The sequence below is a fragment of the Staurois parvus genome, unplaced genomic scaffold (assembly GCF_062004578.1).
Source record: "Staurois parvus isolate SC_StPar_1 unplaced genomic scaffold, SC_StPar_1.0 ptg000361l, whole genome shotgun sequence".
Classification (NCBI taxonomy): Eukaryota; Metazoa; Chordata; class Amphibia; order Anura; family Ranidae; genus Staurois; species Staurois parvus.
In genome coordinates, this window is record NW_028318157.1 from 267,729 (window position 1) to 286,964 (window position 19,236).

The 19,236-nt window shown below is 43.8% G+C and overlaps 1 protein-coding gene across 3 annotated transcripts in view; it reads left to right on the forward strand.

Annotated features, from left to right (window-relative positions):
- The window catches only part of VWA7 (von Willebrand factor A domain containing 7), a 65,629-nt gene that overhangs the window by 30,057 nt on the left and 16,336 nt on the right, over nucleotides 1-19,236 (forward strand). For all 3 annotated transcript variants that reach the window (XM_089684890.1, XM_089684888.1, XM_089684889.1), the window contains 9 exons: nucleotides 2,443-2,562; nucleotides 5,835-6,030; nucleotides 6,894-7,063; nucleotides 7,960-8,072; nucleotides 9,028-9,144; nucleotides 13,290-13,481; nucleotides 17,430-17,562; nucleotides 18,478-18,606; nucleotides 18,816-18,908. In XM_089684890.1, the coding sequence (XP_089541016.1) occupies nucleotides 2,443-2,562; nucleotides 5,835-6,030; nucleotides 6,894-7,063; nucleotides 7,960-8,072; nucleotides 9,028-9,144; nucleotides 13,290-13,481; nucleotides 17,430-17,562; nucleotides 18,478-18,606; nucleotides 18,816-18,908 (1,263 nt within the window). The remainder of the gene's footprint in view (nucleotides 1-2,442; nucleotides 2,563-5,834; nucleotides 6,031-6,893; nucleotides 7,064-7,959; nucleotides 8,073-9,027; nucleotides 9,145-13,289; nucleotides 13,482-17,429; nucleotides 17,563-18,477; nucleotides 18,607-18,815; nucleotides 18,909-19,236) is intronic.

Consider the following 19,236-nt stretch of genomic DNA (forward strand, 5'->3'; position numbering starts at 1 on the left):
ATGGGACAGGAAGTAAAGGGAAATCTTCGCAATGGGAAACAGATGGCAAAAATAAACTGACAGATATTATAACAGTCCCTTTCTTTGTTCAAAATGAAAAAAAGTTTTGCCTAAAGTTCTACTTTAGCTGCAATTTCATCTATATCGCTCCTCACTAGTTACTATTTTTATTGCCTCTGTAGCCCCGCCCCGTTTCTGTCACTTTCTGGTCTTTCTTTTCATTCTTTGTTTATGAAGGGCTTGATCACATCCAGTTCAAGAACAGAAACTACACACAAAGAAATTTTACAGAGTAACAATAAGAATGTGTCAAATCAACCGTGTTGTTATGTCGCTATAGTTCAACAATATATTCAAAGCCTTTTCAATTGCACAGAATCTGTGCTTAAATTTTACACAACAAATAAAAAGCAAGAATTCCATACCTAGTGATGCTGCCCAGTTTTTTTGTATTTAGTTAAGAAATAGAAAGTCCCAGAATATTTGGGAGGACATCCCGGGACTAGAAAAGATGGGAACCTAGTAGGAGAGGAAAAGAGAGAAAAGAGTGCAGTTGCAACCTGTAGGGCAGGGTTGTCAAAATGGTGGCCCTCCAGCTGTTGCGAAACTACAAGTCCCATCTTGCTTCTGCCTTTGGGAGTCATACTTGTAACTGTCAATCTTGCAATGCCTCATGGGACTTGTAGTTTGGCAACAGCTGGAGGGCCGCCAGTTTGACACCCATGCTGTAGGATATCAGAAAAGAGGGGGAATATGTGTGGTGGGGGGAGAAGGGGAATGGGGACCCAGGGAAGAAGTATGACCCATCTCAGAATCTGGAGCTGGATGCTATATGTAGGTCACTGCATCCACTAACTCATAGCTTCCTGATAAGAAGGAGTCAAAGTTATGGCCCTTGTTGAGTCCTAGAGATATTGCTTATATGTAGATGAGTATTTAAAGTAGAACTCTTGTCAAAACTCTTATTTTCCCATGCAGTAGGGATGTACCCGCACTGCATGGGTTAACTGCTCGTTTTGTCCAGGGGCTCAGGAAAAAGCGGTACTTACCTATTCCTCCAATTCTCTGGAATCCTGTGCTCCCCCACATCTAGCGGTGTACTGTTCCCATCGTCCTCATGTTCGGAGCTGGTCTATAGGCATGATGACATCAGGAATAGCACATTCACAAGATCGCTAGCATGTGGGGGGGCAGAAGCGTTAGGGACCTGTCTTGTGATTGGAGGATTGGTGAATTGGGTAAATATATCTTTGCTTTCCAAGCTCCTAGACAAAAGCGAGTATTTAAGGCCTTGTTCACATGGGCACATATAAGCGTATGCTGGCGTGAGGGCTTTGTTTGCCCACATGGGGATGCACAGGCGTTCCATGTATCTCTGTGCAGGCAGTCCCATACATGTGAATTGGGATGCAGCGGGCTGCATGGACACGGCTGCTGCTCCCAATTTCACAGCCATGTGGGTGAGTGCAGGAGAAGGTCCCCAAAGGCAGACAGTGGGCTCCTTGCAGTGGGCATTTCCCTTCCCCAATATTAAAAGGGTTCAATGGCTGTTTTGTCTAGGGGTGGAGGAATTAATAGCTATTCCTCACTTACACAGGCTTTCCCTGTGCTGTATGGTTGTTTCCTCAAAGCCATTCTTTCACCGCTCCGCAGGCATTCCAACAACATGTAATGCAGGACCATCAGTCCTACATTGTATGTAACGAGGGTGAGAGCCCATCTACATGGTGGGGACCGCCAGTTTCTGGGGGTAAGGAATAAGGAATGTTTTGTTGCTTATTCCTCTACCTCTATACAATACAAGCATGGGAAATATTTTCACATAACCTGGTGTTCAGCTTTAAAGTCATGAAGTGCAGATTTTTACAAGATGCCTCTTGCATATTTTTGCTGTTGTATTAAATATAGAGATTTGTAGTTTGGACACCAGAGAAAGCCCCCAAGGTCTTAGTGTAATTATTCTATTTCTCTATTTACCAGTTTGAACAAGATATCAGCCACACAGAGATGGTATTATTTTTATTGAGTCAGCCAACTCTTAGACTTGCATTGTGAGAAGAAGCAGTAAATTATAGCCATTGTGTAGTACTGCAATGCAGGAAGAGAATTTGTGTTTAGAATGAGCTAATATGGCTGCTTCCATGTACATATATTGTATAATTACAAACTATACATAGGAGAAAAAGAGCTTTTAAAACATTACCACCCATCACTAAGATTGCTTATATAGATTGATCACAATTATATGGAGTTAAACTATACACATGTACACAACATGTCTTGGTGGAGCTGTCTTTTACTCTTGGTTACAATTACCTTGTTGCAATCTTGCATCATTTTCCACTGGCTGTCGAGCGATTTATGTTCCCCTGTCTCTCCCCACTTATACTAACCTCCATGTTTCCCTCTGTGACCTCTTTGTCTCTCTTCTCCGGTGCTCAGTCTCTGATCAGACCTGTACAGATTGCACTGTGTCTTGCCAGAATAACATTGTAGCAGCCATCAAAAATAGATATCTCCTGACATCTGGATACTATGGAGAGACGCCAGAGAAGCCTCAAGGTAAGTAATTTAGTTTATTTGATTTAGTGATCTTTATTTGGTGTTTTTTTCTGTTTAATGGAATCACGATTTGTGTACTGTCTCTATTTTTACTTTACTGTTTTACTGTTGTTTTTCATTACTGTGTAAAAAGTAGAACATGAGCCTAAAAAAGGTCCATTTGTTGGAAGGGGCTTTTGGAACCATTGAAAGCACATTATACCTTTAGAGATCACCAAAACTCACCTTAAATGTGCCTTTGTCACAACCTCTAATGAATTTTGCAATTGTAGCCAAAACTTTGTGGAGATTAAAATTCTCAATTTGACTTATCCCTGATGTCCACCATGTATTGCTTGTCTACTATCTTTGGTAGGCATAGCTTTAGATGCCATACGTTATTTTAATCTGTTATAGATGTTGTCTTCATCATATTATATATTTGACATCAGGGCTGGATCTAGCCTGACTGATGCAGGGGAGCAGTAAAAAATGTCGGGGGGTAGAGGATGGGAGATCATCAGGGAAGTGTGCACGGGGTAACTACGGCAGAGGACAGCATCAGCAGTTTGTAGGACAGTGTACAGGGGTCAGTAGCAGATGAGGCAGAGTTCAGAGGTCAGCAGTAAGTGACACAGGACAGATTTTGCTTAACAGTGGGAGGATTAAAGGAACATGATTAAACAGAATCTGTGCCAAGTCTCTGTATACATTGGACACATATAGCACAGTCTTCACACCCACAAAATACTGCTACTTACTATGTCACAAGTGACAGTCTTAAAGATACACATAAACCCCACAACAAAGTATAATTTTTAAATATTTAAATGATTCCATCACATATGCTTTTCTGCACTCAAAAAGTGATCACTTTGTCTGTCTTAGCCTACCTTAAAGGATAACTTCATTAAAACCAGCAACTGTTGGGTCAATGAACACTTCGGTCAGGACTATGTAATGTACAGCATATTGTATAGAGTGCAGGGGTTGGGAGTAAGTAACATCAAAACAACATGTAGAGTGCAGAATCAGGACAAGCCCACCTGTTCACATCGGATTCCCTCTTTCCCTTCCCCCTAAAATCCTCATCAGAGTTCCCCCTCTACATCAGAGTCCTCCCCCCCTTACATCAGGGTCCCAAGAGTCCCCTCCCAACATCAGTGTCTCCAGAGGCACTTCCATAACATCAGGGTCCCTAGAGTTCTGTTCTTAAATAAGGTTACTGGGGTTCCTCCCCTTACCTCAGGGTTCCAAAGGCCTCCATTACATCAGGGTCATCATAGTTTCCCACCTTAGATCAGAGTGCCAAGTGTCAACCCTCCTTACATTAGGGTTCCCAGAGTCGCTCTGTCTGACATCAGGGTCCCCAGAGCACCCCTTCCTTATATCAGGGTCCTTAGAGTCACTCCCTTAAAGGAGGGTCCCTAGAGTCTCCCCCTTACACCTGACCCCCCCCATCCTCCTTACAGCAGAATCCAAAGAGTCCCCCCCTTGCATCAGCGTCCCCAGAGTCACCCCCCCTTGCATTAGGGTTTCCAGAGTCACCCCCCCCCAACATCAGTATCCCTAATGTTCCCCCTTTATATTCAGGTCCCTGGGTTCCTTCTCCTTACCCTGGGGTCCCAAGAACCCCCTTACATCATTCACAGATGTGGCTAAGGAGTGGTAAAAACAGGTGGCTGAGCTTCAATTTCACCGCCTCCTGGCCTCCCACCTAAAGTCTAAAATACAGCTGGAGGAGACCCTACCATCTGAATGTCGCAGCTTAAATGGAATGACCATTCTCCTCTGACCTCTGACATCAACAAGGCATTTTCCTCCACACAACTGCCGCTCACTGGATATTTTCTCTTTTTTGGACCATTCTATGTAAATGTGAAAACAAAAGACTTTTGCGCTAGATGCGTGATAGCCAATGAAAATCACACAATAAAAAATGTATGAATTGAATATAAATTACAAAAAACAGTGCTGCCACTTCAAACAAAATCAGTTAAAATAATTCAAAAAAGAACCCTCAGGTGATTCAGTAGTGCAAAAAATATATATAAAAAAAAAATACATACTGTATATAATTAAGTGATTTATCAACCTAAATGAGAATGTAAAGTTCATAAATGTCTCTTCCACCAAACAATTCTTCTAATTCCCCAAAAAAAATCACCATGTGCTCATAAAGAAGGCGTTCTCCCTTTTCGGGTATGCACTCACCGAATAACCATGCCCCCCATTCTCATGGTTGGCAGGAATTGCTTATTATATTAATCCAGGAGGGAAGGAAGTTGACCAGTATCAATATTGTTTCACTTCTCTCCGTTTATCCTTAAATCTCCATGTCTCTCATTCCCATGCTTTTTTGGACCATTCCCAGTAAACGCTAGAGATGTTTGTGTGTGAAAATCCAAGTAGATCAGCAGTTTTTTAAATTCTCAGACCAGTCCATCTGGCACCAACAACCATGCCACATTCAAAGTCACTTAAATCCCCTTTCTTCCTCCTTTTGGTGCTAGGTTTGAACATCAGCAAGCCAACTTCACCACGTCCACATGCCTAAATGCATTGAGTTGCTGCCATTTGATTGGCTGATTTGCAATTTGTGTTAGCAAGCAATTGAGCAGGTGTACCTAATAAAATGGCCAGTGAGTGTATATTAATACAGGAGAGCTCTTATTAAAGGGAGATAGTGGCAAGTGGCAACCTTATGTACAGCCCTGCTGCCCTCCTCCTGCATCCCCCTGCAGACCTTATGGGGCCATTGTCTGACTGTATCCCCTTGTCAGCGGTCCTGGAGGTGGGAGAGGGGAGCTGATTGGTTTAGAGTGCGCAACTGAAATTTGGGGGGGGGTGTAGCCCACCCCAGCACCCCCCTAGATCTGACATGAAAGTGGCTTGCAATGGTGATGGGCATTTAAACATATCCAAGGTAGAATTACTCTGAGCAATGGGATATATAAACATTCACTGGGTTATACTGAAATACTTTGGATCCCTTATATTATAAAAGGGGCATTATTGCTAGACAACTGAGCTAACACACTTTTTACTGGGGGGGGGGGGGTCGGGGGGGTCTGTCCCCTTGCCACTGAATAGAGGTGATGATATTGCTTTAAGTAGTGGGACAGAGATAGGTGTCTTCCATTACACAGCTTGGAGGAGCCTTCTACATACAGAAAAATAACCACCCGAAACTGGACACTGTTTACTTTATTTTGGGCAAAAGAGTTTTGGGTAACCTTTAGGTTTTGTTTGTCTGAGAGTGAATACTTTATTCTTCCTTTCGTCTGCAACAGGAAAATGCAGTCATGGTGGTCCCTTTGATGACAGCAAAGAGCTCAGCGCAAAAGGAGGGATCAACAAGGACACGGCCATACCTTTGTTCTCCCCCCACCACTTCCTGCACAAGCAGGCGGCTCAGCTTGCCCTGAAAGCCTCTATTAAATTTCTGAGTGAGCTGAGAAGAGAGGTGACTGACAACAATATGCTCAGGTGAGTGGAAGAGACAAATCCCTAAGCCTGTTCTTGCCCATTTGGTGTTTTGGATGTTCCCCTCCAGTTAAGAGTTTTTCCAGCTAGAAAACATAACATACATTAAATAAATAGGAGGCAAGGGAGTCCGTCTGTCAGGGCTCTCGGTAAGACCAGAGATGTGTGAACTGACACAGGGAAACGCAGGCTCAAGTATGGTGTAACAATATAATTTATTTAAAGTTATACACAAATATAAACGCACAATATAACAAAACCAAACCTCCAACTGATAACGGAATGTACACAGACAAGAGCAGTCAGGGCTGGTGAGGTGGAGTGGTCAGGCAGGCCGGGTCAGGAACCATCAGGCAGACAAGACACAAAGGAGCAGGCAGAGCATAGTCAGACGGCCGGGTCAGGAACAATCAGGCAGACAAGGTACCAAAGGAGCAGGCTGGAGAGTGGTCAGGAATAGCCGAGGTGAGGACAAGCGGAGTTTGTTCAGAGTCAGGATCAAAGCAGGATCAGGATCAGGCAGGAAGCAGACAGGATGCAGGTACAGGGGCTCATGGGAAACATACACCAAGGCACTGACTGCAGGCCTGGCCACTCCTTAAATACGCCTCCTGCAATCAGCCTCAGGTGATGACTTGATTGCAGGAGTGAGCTTCTGGCTGCTGAGAGCACCCGCTGGCCAGCCCTGGTACTGCAGCCCACACGGCAGGTGAGTCCCACCACCAGTGGTTAGTCCATTCCTGACACCGTCACAATGGCTGTGGGAGGTATGAAAGTCTGGGCCCTAAGCGTTTGCAGCTGTTAGCTTGTTTAACCCCCAGCATCTATGAAAAAATTAAAAATTGCAATCTTTTTTGTTCCCACAGACTGCTGGGTGTCTCTGCTTTCCCTGCTTTGAGCTTTGTCCTGGATACCACTGGCAGTATGGGGGAGGAGATCACATCGGCACGTCTACAATCCCGTCATATCATCCAGCGCCAACGTGAGACCCTTCTACAACCCGATTACTACATCCTTGTGCCCTTCCATGACCCAGGTACATCCATCCTTCCATACATCAATCCAATACATCCATCTCATAGTCCCTTATACAGTTTTGGACAATAAGGCAGCCTTTTTTACATGAAGAAAAAGCTCAATTTCAGCTGTTTAACTCTCTGATAAAGCAGTAATTTTTTAAAAAAAAGTTTCCAAAATGATTACTTTCATAGCGAATCCTTTACTGAACTACATGTAAGTGAGATTTTGCCCTAGATTTTACAGTCACATTTATTTATAATAGGGCCAATTTGCATCAAGTGAGCAGCTGTCAAATCTCACTTGCAGCAGGCTCTTTGGCACCCTCAGTGCCTAAGGGGGGTGTCAGAGAGGGAGGGGGTTCATGTACATCCTACTTGCCCCAATTTTTGATCAATATGAAATATGGTCAGTGATGTCACATGGAAATCCTTCACCAAAGTTCCATAGGCAAATGGTATTTGGGCAGTGAGGAAGGGTGGACCTGTACTCCTCCCTCTGAACCCCTGGGACATCTTCAGATGCAGCTAGACCCTGGAAAGTAAATATTAGTGAAAATAAGTTATTTTATTTTTATTTTTTTTAAGCAGGTGTCAATCTGTTTATTTACATTTCTTACACGCATACTAGATACTAATTAGGGGTGCAAGGGATGCCTTAAATCAGTTCACCAGGCAAGGCGACCACCTTCTTTTCACCCTTTAGTGAAAGGTACATGGTACATACCTTCCCCACTTATTCTTACGGCACCCTTTCCTAGGCAACAGGGCTGAAGAGCATGTGGGCTGGTATCAGCATAACATAGGGGTTAAGTGTAAAATAAGATAGGTATAAATGACATAACTCATTTCTGATCACTCAGCAATCATTCCTGAAGACCTGTTGAAAAGTGAAATCAGGCTCTCATCTGTTTAGGCTTTGGCCCAGTGCACAAGACAAGTGACCCGGATGAGTTCTTAAATACTCTGGACAGTCTGCATGCTCTGGGAGGGGGTGATGAGCCAGAGATGTGTTTATCAGCTCTGCAGGTATGTAATTCTCATTGTTTTTAACCCTCTTTGCTTTGTTCAGCTCTTGTTTTGCAGCAGGGCCCTGCACTGTGTAATAGGAAACTATAATAATTGTCTGTAAATTTTATTTTTTGTAATGCTTATACTTTTGAAAAGCATTATATTCATGACAAAGGATGCCCAGAGCACTATGGGTATAGAGAGAGCAGCAATAGTTGCCTCTTTGCCTCTTTTTAGGCATGGGAACAGAGGAGAAGATGTCACAGCTTTGACATTTCAACTTGAGCTAGAGAGCCCTGTACACAATGGGCCTTCAATCACAAAGGAGTCAAAGAAAAATTGGAAAATATGAAAAGAAGCCTAAAGCTTTTTCTTTTGGTTGCATATAAAAATACACAATGTTTACAATATATATAGTATGCAATACTTCCAATTTGCCTGATTAAAAGGAAAGAGAAAAATATTTTTACAGTTTTTTGTTTTTTAGTATTGGCCATAATAATGGAAATGTCCCTGCCCTATCCAAACACAGTAACATCTATACACTGGTACTCATCTACATGCAATCAGATTGGTTGTCTAATTCTCTGTCAGCCAATTGCTGCAATGCAGAGAACAGCCAGGAGATGAAAACTCACATAGGCTAGCAATTATTTGTTCATTACTTGAGGAGCCCCAAGCTTATGAAAGGCTGATCTATAGTGCCCAGAGAGAACATCAGGATTTAAATGACCCCCACTGTACAGGAACACGAATCAAACATCTGGCCTTTTCTAAACATTTGCATCGTTTAAATGTCCTGAATATTCTGTACTAAATCTTCCCTGAATGGATCATTTCAGATTTGCAGTATGATGTTAAAAATGGTTATACAAATAAGTCAAAAATATATTTTTATATATATATATATATATATATATATATATATATATATATATATACACTGCATATACATTCCCTTTATTCGTTTCAGCTAGCCCTGATCAACACTCCTCCGCACTCTGAGATCTTTGTCTTCACGGACGCTTCCTCTAAAGACGCTCATCTCAGAAGCTCAGTGGAGGCTTTGATACAAGAGAAGAAGATCAAGGTGAGTTGAGGGGGTTTAAGTGTTTTAAACATGAATCCAACGGTGTAGATTACTTTTAGTTTTAGTTAGAAAAAAAATATTTTTTCAGCAGTGTGTTTAAAAATCACTAATTATCTTTTACTGGGATCACCATCCATGCAGAGTATGCAACCAGACAAAAAAGACAAAGGACTTTAAATGTGCTGCCAAGTAAACATAAGAAGCACTATATGAACTACAACATATAAGTAAATTACAGTTTTTATTATAATAAAACATCTCATAAAAGAAAGCTTATGATTGTAAAACACATGTGAAATGATAGATAGATAGATAGATAGATAGATAGATAGATAGACAGACAGACAGACAGACAGACAGACAGACAGACAGACAGACAGACAGACAGATCGATCGATAGATAGATCTTATAAAATTACAATTGTGACTAGTGCCCAATAGATTATATGAATTTCATGGATTCACTGCTTCTTCAGGACTGGAACAGATAGCAAGTCAATCTAATACTTGATCCAGTACATGATCCAGGCTTTTATTCCATCTACAAAAGAGACAACATTGACATCATGTATACAAATTAGTTACACATGCATATCAATACTATAGTCAGAAATATGAATCTTGCTTGCAAAAAATTGTATATCAAATCACTCAAGTAGTGAGTACCAGATATCTGTGAGGTACAGCTCCGATGTAACCTCAGGGAAGAGCCCGATTATTGTAACTAAGCTGTGCAAAGCTTCAGTGATGATGTTCACATTACAGTAGTTCATAGCAATCAATCATTTGGAACAGTCACAACCACTACATGGGAAATCTGATTAATCTTGGTTTTGGCCCTTTGCAGATGTCTTTTTGTCAAACATTTGGAGCTGGAATGTGTGAACTTGTTTCAAGAGTGAATATTGTAGACAAGGATGGTGTATTCTTGTATTCGTTCGGTGTGCAACAAGCTTACCGCCATCCACGACCTCTTTGTTTCCCGCTCCCTCAACCTCCTGGCGATCACGGAAACCTGGATCCAGCCCACTGACTCTACCTCCCCTGCTGCACTCTCCTATGGAGGTCTCACCTGGACCCACTCACCCAGGCCTAACGGTCGTAAAGGTGGTGGGGTTGGTCTGCTCCTGTCACCGCAGAGCACCTTCCGAGTCCTCCCAAACCCCCCCTCCCTATCCTTCTCCTCCTTCGAGGCCCACTGCGTCCGACTATTCTCCCCAACCCCCCTGAAGATTGCTGTGATATACCGGCCTCCTGGATCCATACCCCGCTTCCTGGATGACTTCTCCTCCTGGCTACCCTTCTTCCTCTCCTCTGAGCTACCCACCATAATTCTTGGGGATTTTAACATACCTGTCAACCTCGACAACCCGGACACAGCCCGTCTCCTCCACCTAACCTCCTCCTTTGCACTTGCACAGTGCATACAATCCACCACCCACTCCGACGGAAATATCCTTGATCTTGTCTTCTCCAACCGATGCGCTCCCCACAACCTCACTAACACCCCCTTCCCTCTCTCTGACCACAACCTGATCACCTTCTCTATCTCCTCGTCCTCCAACGCCTACCCCTCCAAATGTCACACTACTACCAGCCATAACCTCCGCAACCTTAACCCTGCCTCCCTCCACTCTGCAGCTGATCAACTCCACGACCGCATCCTCCCCCTGTCCTGCCCCGACTTGGCTTTGACCGCCTACAACAATGCGCTCTCAACAGCCCTTGACTCACTAGCGCCTTTAACCACACGCAACACCAGACCCCGACCGCTCCAGCCCTGGCAGACTGATCACACCAAAACCCTCAAACGACAAAGTCGTGCCCTAGAGCGACTATGGCGCAAAACCAAATCCAAACAAGCCTTCACCCGCTACAAATCTGCCTTCCGCACCTACACCTCCTCCCTCCATGCTGCCAAACAGGCCTACTTCTTGACCCTCATCAAGGCCCTCTCCTCCAATCCTCGCCGACTCTTCTCTGCCTTCAACTCTCTACTCTCTCCACCCCCACCTCCACCCAGCACCTCACTCACTGCCCTTGAGATTGCCAATCACTTCAAAAACAAAATTGACACAATTCGCAAGGACATTGCCGCAACTCACACGCCCTCTCAACCTGTCCCCTCTCACACAGCTACCCCCTTATCCCCCCTCCCCCTCGACATAACCCGCAGGGACTTCGTCGCTGCTCAAACTCTCTCCAACCCCCTTCACCCTCACTCAGCTACCCCCTCATCACCCCTCTCCCACGGCCCCACCACTGCTCTGACCTCCTCTTCCACCCCACCCTACATTCCTCATACTGAAGCTCCCCCAACACTCCACACCTTTGACCTTACTACCATCGAGGAAGTCTCCAAGACCCTCTCTGATGCCCGCCTCACCACCTGCCCCCTCGACCCTATCCCCTCACAACTCCTACGACCTTCCTCCTCCTCCATCCTACGCTCCCTCACCCACATCTTCAATCTCTCCCTCTCCTCAGGCACTTTCCCCTCCCCTCTGAAACATGCACACATCACCCCCATACTTAAAAAGCCCTCCCTGGACCCCAATGACCCGAACAACCTCAGACCCATCTCCCTGCTCCCATTTACATCTAAACTCCTCGAGCGCCTAGTCTAAACCCGCCTATGCTCTCACCTCAACGACAACAACCTCCTCGATCCCCTACAGTCCGGCTTCCGTCCCCTACACTCCACCGAAACTGCCTTACTCAAACTCTCCAACGACCTGCTAACCGCCAACGCTAATGGACACTATTCAGTGCTCCTACTCCTTGACCTCTCTGCGGCCTTCGACACAGTCGACCACCCCCTCCTCCTCAAAAAACTACACTCCCTCGGCCTCAGAGATTCTGCTCTCTCCTGGATCTCATCCTACCTGTCACAACGCTCTTTCAGCGTTACCTATAATGCTACCACCTCCCCCTCACTCCCCCTCTCTGTTGGGGTCCCTCAAGGCTCTGTCCTCGGGCCCCTTCTCTTCTCCATCTATACCTCCTCCCTTGGCCAACTCATACACTCTCACGGCTTCAACTACCACCTCTATGCCGACGACACACAAATCTATCTCTCAACCCCCCACCTCACCCCCTTGGTCTCAGCCCGAATCACACACCTACTGAGCAACATATCAGACTGGATGTCGCTCCACTTCCTTAAATTGAACCTCTCCAAAACCGAGTTTCTTGTCTTCCCCCCAGCCCGGACACCACCCCCCATTGATTTCTCCGTCACATCCAACAACGCTACCATCAAACCCGCCCTGCAGGCCAGAGTACTGGGTGTCATTCTGGACTCCAACCTATCCTTCCAGCCCCAAGTCCAATCTTTAACAAACTCGTGCAGACTCCACCTCCGCAACATCGCCAAAATCCGCACGTTCCTAACCCCAGAAACCACTAAACAGCTCATCCACTCCCTCATCATATCACGACTCGACTACTGCAACTCCCTCCTCACTGGCCTGCCTCGCCGCTGGCTATCCCCTCTTCAGTCCATCCTGAACACGGCTGCCAGACTCATTCACCTTTCCAACCGCTCTGTCTCCGCCACCCCCCTCTGCCAATCCCTCCACTGGCTTCCGATTGCGCAACGGATCAAATTCAAAATCCTAACGCTGACGTACAAAGCTGTCCACCATACTGCCCCGAACTACATCACTGACCTAATATCCAAGTACCGCCCAGCACGCACACTCCGCTCCTCACAAGACCTCCTTCTCTCTAGTTCCCTGGTCTCCTCCTCCCATGCCCGCCTCCAGGACTTCTCCAGGGTGTCACCCATCCTCTGGAACTCCCTGCCCCAACCCATCAGATTATCACCTACTCTCCTCTCCTTTAGGCGCACCCTGAAAACCCATCTCTTCAGGGAAGCCTACCCCACCCCCTGCTAACTTGCCTCCCTCCTCCACTCTTCCTACCACTCCATCCCCCACAGCTATCTCCTCCTGTGCCACCACCCCCTCCCTCCTAGATTGTAAGCTCGAAAGAGCAGGGCCCTTGATCCCCTCATGTTTTGCATTGTATTGGTATTGTTCTGTCACATGTTCTGTCTCCCTTTGTAATGTACAGCGCTGAGCGAACTATTGGCGCTTTATAAATACTGTATAATAATAATAATAATAATAATGTCTTTGTAGGTATCTTTCCTGGTCACAGAAGACCCATCTCGGTCTACTGTGAAGAGGAGCAAGAGGGAAGTGTTGAGCCCGGATAGATTTGACCTCTACAATGACCTTGCTTCTACTTCTGGGGGCCAAGTTGTCTTCACAACGAACAGAGACATTGGAAAGGCTTCTGAGATCATCACGGATTCAGCCCACTTTGATGTGGTGAGGAAAGATTTTTGTGGGTTAGTAAAAGTGTGATTTTTGCATTTTAAAGTAATGTATTCTTCAACTTTGTTTGAAGTCACTTACTTGCTTACTTACTACCACTTCATCTATCATATTTTATACTCCTCCAGAGCAGTTTTTACATTTCCACTTTGGGCCTATTTATTCAGCAATAACTTTAACAGTACTTAACCACTTGCCTCCCCACCACAGAACACTTAAAGTATGTTCCAAACTGCAAGCTTAGCTATCAAATGCTATAAACCAGGGCTTTTTTCAGCGTAAACACGGGGGAACGCAGTTTCAGCAACTCCAGCACTGAATGTATATAATATGGCAAGGGATGCTGGGGTGTGCTGGGGGGTCTATTGATGCTGGCTGCTGGGGATCTATTGTGGGGGGGGGTGTCTATTGTGCTGGGAAGGTCTATTGATGCTAATGGGGGATCTTTTGTTGCTGGGGGATCAATTGTTGATGGGATGGATCTACTGTTGAGAGAGAGGTTTATTATTGCTGATTGCTGGAGGGTCTATTGATACTGGCTGGGGGAGATCCTTTGTTGCTAGGGGGGATCTATAATTGCTGGAAGGGGATCTATTGTTGCTGGCTGCAGAGGATCTATTTTACCGCTTCTCTTGTTATCATTAACAAATTCTATACAAATTACTTAGCACCACAAGATGATACTTGGTTCTGTATTCTATAAAAGGGTGGTACTGGGAGGGGGTGAAACCAAGGAACAGTGCTCGGAGGTGGGTAGGGGGCGGAGACTAATGTATGGACTGCCCTACTGATCCTACCTTAACCTCCCTAGCGGCATGATTATTTCATATTTTTGGTGCTGAAAGCGGTACAATTATTTTGCATGGAAATATGTAGTTTTTTTTATTGTAGGCTGTAATTTTTAGGAAGAACTCACTGAAATCTGTCTGAACAAGATTCTAAATCATACATTTAATTCAATAATATAATCAAACCAAAAACACTGAAATTTGAAATATAGCGCCAAGTTCGCACATCACTGAGCAAAGTCGCAGAATCGTTTTCAGTGTCTGATGACGAATTTCTCCACGAATCATTATCACTCAATTCTGCAAGTGGTTCTAATGTACTATCGCTGTTCTCTAGCTGGTCTAAAACCGCTTTTGACCTAAAGGGACACTTTTTGGACGCCATGGACTTTTTCTACGTTTCCAGGCAGAAAGAACAATCAAAATGCAGACGGGACAGGACAAAGCACTAGGGACAAAATGTATGTGAAATGGGTTGAAACAGCAATGTTTTACCATGTAAAATCATTTTGAAAAAAATGACATATTTTAAAAATTTTCAAATTTCCCGCCGCCGCCGGCGCCCGTACGTCCCGACGTCACAGGGACTGGAACACAGGAGGCGGATGCCGGCATCAGCCGGAGGAGATGGCCGGGGACGCTGCAGGGGACACATCGCGGGAGCGAAGGACAAGGTAAGCGCTGCATGGTAAGCCTGAGTGTAGCTCGGGGTTACCGCTTTTGGTATAGACATTTTACCCCGAGCTACACTCGGGAATACCGTTTGGGAGGTTAAAGAAGAACTTCATTAAAACCAGCAACTGTTGAGACAATTAACACATTGGTTAGGTCTATGTACAGCATAATGTATAAAGCACAGGGGTTAAGAGTAAGTAGAAAACAAAACAACATATGGAGTGCAGCAGTCAGGATGAGTAACACATTCACATCAGAGTCCTCCCTTACATCAAAGTCCCAAGCATTTCCCCTATACATCAGAGTCTTCCCTTACATCAAAGTCTCAAAGTCACCAGCATTTCCCCTATAAATCAGAGTCCTCCTTACATCAATGTCCCCAGAGTGCCACCACCTTATATCAACGTCTGAAGAATTCTCCCTTACATTAGAGTCAGAGTACCCCCCCTTAAATCAGAGTGTAGATATTTGCCAGCACACAAAGAATCTTCAAATTGAGTCCGAACATTTTTTTATTAAAGTGTGATCACAATTCAAACAAGAGAGTGCAATATTTTGGAGTCACGCTGGACCCTTTTGCCAGGCACATGATGATCCATTTGAACTCAATTTGAAAAACCATGGTGTGCTGGCAAATATCTACACTGGTGACTTACATGATCCAGTCTCCAGCTGGTGGTTGCTGCAGCACCCAGTATCCTGGAGCCCTTACCAGGAATATGTGTGATGGGAATATGAATGGATACCCCTTACTTCAGAGTCCCCCTTACATCAGAGTGCCCCCTTAAATCAGAATTCAGCAGAGTGCCCCCTTAAATCAGAATCCAGTGGAGTGTCCCTTTACATCAGATTCCAGTGGAGTGTCAAATTACATCAGAATCTAGCAGAGTGCCCCCCTAACATTAGATTCCAGAAGTGTGCCCCCTTACATCAGAATCCAGTGGTGTGCCCCCTTACATCAGAATCCAGTGGTGTGCCCCCTTACATCAGAGTGTACCTGTCCCTGAGTGCTAACTGGATATTAAAAGAACTGGACAAGTTTGTGAAGCTCCTGGAAGAACAGATAGGGGGAGGGAACTAGATGTGGTAAAGAAGGGAGGGAGATGGGGAGAGTTTATTCTTAGTTGAAAGCTCATTCACCTCAGACTAGTTTCTGAAGGCTCAGAGGCACTACGTTAAATTTCCTGGGTTGGGTTGTGAGCGGGACAGACACAGAGGAGATGGGTGGGAGGAGGCGGAACAGATAGATCCTTTTTTCTCCTCTCTTGTCCATGTATGCTGGCTGAGTGTTGCAGACATTCAGCCTTCAAAGGTGCAGCCAGCCTGCCTCTAAATGTACCAACAGCTTCTTCTGATGGACAGTTGTGCAGGCCATACATGGTTTGAATTCTGAATGATTTTTCGTCTGCAAATCGAAACATTGTTCATTCTGTATCTGTAATCTGAGGGTGCCACCAATGAATTTGAAAATCTGTAGTTTTTCACAAATTTTCCTGCATGACCGATAAACGAAATGGGGAGGAACCACGAAAATAGGCCAATGCCATTGCTCCACTAACAGGGCGAAAATCAGCTGATTATTCTTAGGTCTGATTTTCGTATGAAAATCGTTCGGAATTCGAACCATGTATGGCCTGCATTGGCAACCCTGCACAGGCGCAACGTCCACGGGGGATGGGGAATAGTGGCTGTTGCCTGGGAAGGGGGGGCGCAACTGAAATCTGGCAGGGTGCAGCCAACTCCAGCACCCTCCTAGATCTGGCCATGTTAGCCACACTATTAACCCCTTGATTGCCCCTAGATGTTAACCCATTCCCAGCCAATGTCATTAGTACAGTGTCAGTGTACAGTATTTGCGCTGATCACTGGATTAATGTCACTGTTAATGTCAGTGTCAGTTAGTGTTCCCTCCAGCCGCTGATCACCACCATTAACAGTATAGCATCTTAGCTGTGTAAATTCCAGTATATATACCATCGTTAGTAGACTCTATAACTTTTGCACAAAACAATTAATATACATTTATCGGTATGTTTTTCTTTTACCAAAGACATGTAGCAGAATATATTTTGGCCTAAATTTATAAAGAAATTTGATTTTCTGATTTAATATGTTTTATAACAGGAAGTAGAAAATATTGTTTTGGTGATGATCAAATACCACTAAAAGAAATCTCTCTTTGTGTGAAAAACTGATATAAATTTCATCCGGGTACAGTGTTGCAGAACCGCGCAATTGCCAGTTAAAGTACTGTAATGTTTAATATAAAAAAATGTTCTGGTCATGAAGGGTAAAAACCTTCTAAAGGTCAAATGGTAATGATATCATAGTATCATTCATATATATATATATATATATATAAATTTTGAGGGGGGGAGACTAAGCTTTCTTATGGCAATACTGTTTTGCAAAAATATTTTGTTTTGTCTTCTGACTATTTTTGCTGTTTAATTATATTGGTATCTTTTTATTCCTGCAGGTCACTCTCTTATATAAGCAAAGCTCTGAGAAAGGTGCACCTACAAACACATTTCTGGTGGATGAGTTCATATACAATGTCACCCTGTTCATAAATGGACATGTTAAAAGATTTCAGATTCTTGACCCTAAAGGTACAAATTGCTGCATATCTGTTTCATGAAAATTTAATGTGTATATAAACACTAACAATGCAATTCTCTTATTTGCTCCCTTTCAATTTGTTAAATATACCACTGAATCCATTTATATCTATTCAAAGAGTGCAAAAAATACTCATTGATTCTGCCAGAAAAACAGTGAGTGAGTGTTGTCACCCTAGAAGCGTGTTACTGGCAGGAGTCCCAGTTAAAATTAAATTCTGATAAACATAAATAAAATGACTGCAGCCATCACATAGCCAGCCAGAGGGAGTAAGCTGTTGTCTTTTCACATACTTTTCAATTTTCCAAGATGAGACAGAGGGACACCTCTAGCACATAGCATGTAGGTGAAACACATCCATGCCACACTTCCAATTATGTGCACGATAAAACTGGTTCACACTGAATGCGGCTTTGAAATCGCGCTACTTCAGTTGAAGTAGAGCAATTTCAAAGTCGTCTGTCAGTGTGATTTCACAGCCAACATCTGTGCGACTTCCCATACAAGTCGCACATGAAATCACCAATAATTAGTCGGAGTCGTACCAATTTGAACGGTTCCATAGGCACAAATAGGGTATGACTTGTCATGCGATTGTGAACTGTCAGATCGCATTGGTGGGAACGGGGACAAATACAAGAAAAATTAATGGCTAAATCCAAGGTTTTTTTTTTTAATTCCTGTTTACTGGATTTTCAAAATAACTGTAGCAATACAAAGGTTGAATGTTGCATGTTATGCAGTATAACACATTTGGCAGTTAAATAGTACCATTTTTTTTTACTGTAAAATAAAAATATTGCAGTTTTTTAGGAAGATCTCTAAAGGAAGTGTCCCAACAAATGAGGGGCAGTTGGGAGGTATGTTTTTCACCGTTTTTACAAGCAGGCTTCTCTTGTTCCTAGGCCACAAACAAGATGGCCGCAAAGCATCTCATGGCAAATTTACTCGAGTGTTTCTGCAAGATCCTTTGAAAGTGGGCAATTGGAGCATTTATATGGAAACTACCGGGCCCCATAGCATTCGTGTACAAGGTAAGAAGACATAATTTCTTGAAAACAAACATAAGAGTGAATGAAAACATTGTGCTGGGTTGAGGTACGGCCAGTGCACGGCATTGTAGTTTTTCCTTTTAACTTTAAAATAATAAAAAATATATATATACAATTTATAGAGACTTGTTAATGTTGAACTTTGGACTCTGCTGACAGTTATACATTTCTATTTTATCTCTTGCCGAAAGGTCGCAGTTCCTTAGATTTTCTCTATTATTTTGGCACCCCTGTAAATGGGTCTCACCCTGGACTCTACCAACTCAACAGCCAGCCGGTGACAGGTAGGTAATATTACATGGACCTATATGAATTTTTGCAGTACTAGTTAAAGGTGCTAAAACGTTTTCCACATAAAACTGAAAATCAAATTTATTTGTGCAAAACAGAGTCAACCAGTTGTTAAAATATTGGAGACAATAATGTCGATATTTCAGAAAGAGTTAAAGAGCACTTGTCATAAAAAATGTATTCTGGTAACTATATGAAATAAAAACTTGTATTAATATTAATCAGTAAAATAATTCCTCTTTCTATTTTGCCTGCATTGATTTAAAATTATTGCCACATTTACATGGAGACCAAGCTGTCCAGCAAAAGTGACAGTGACAA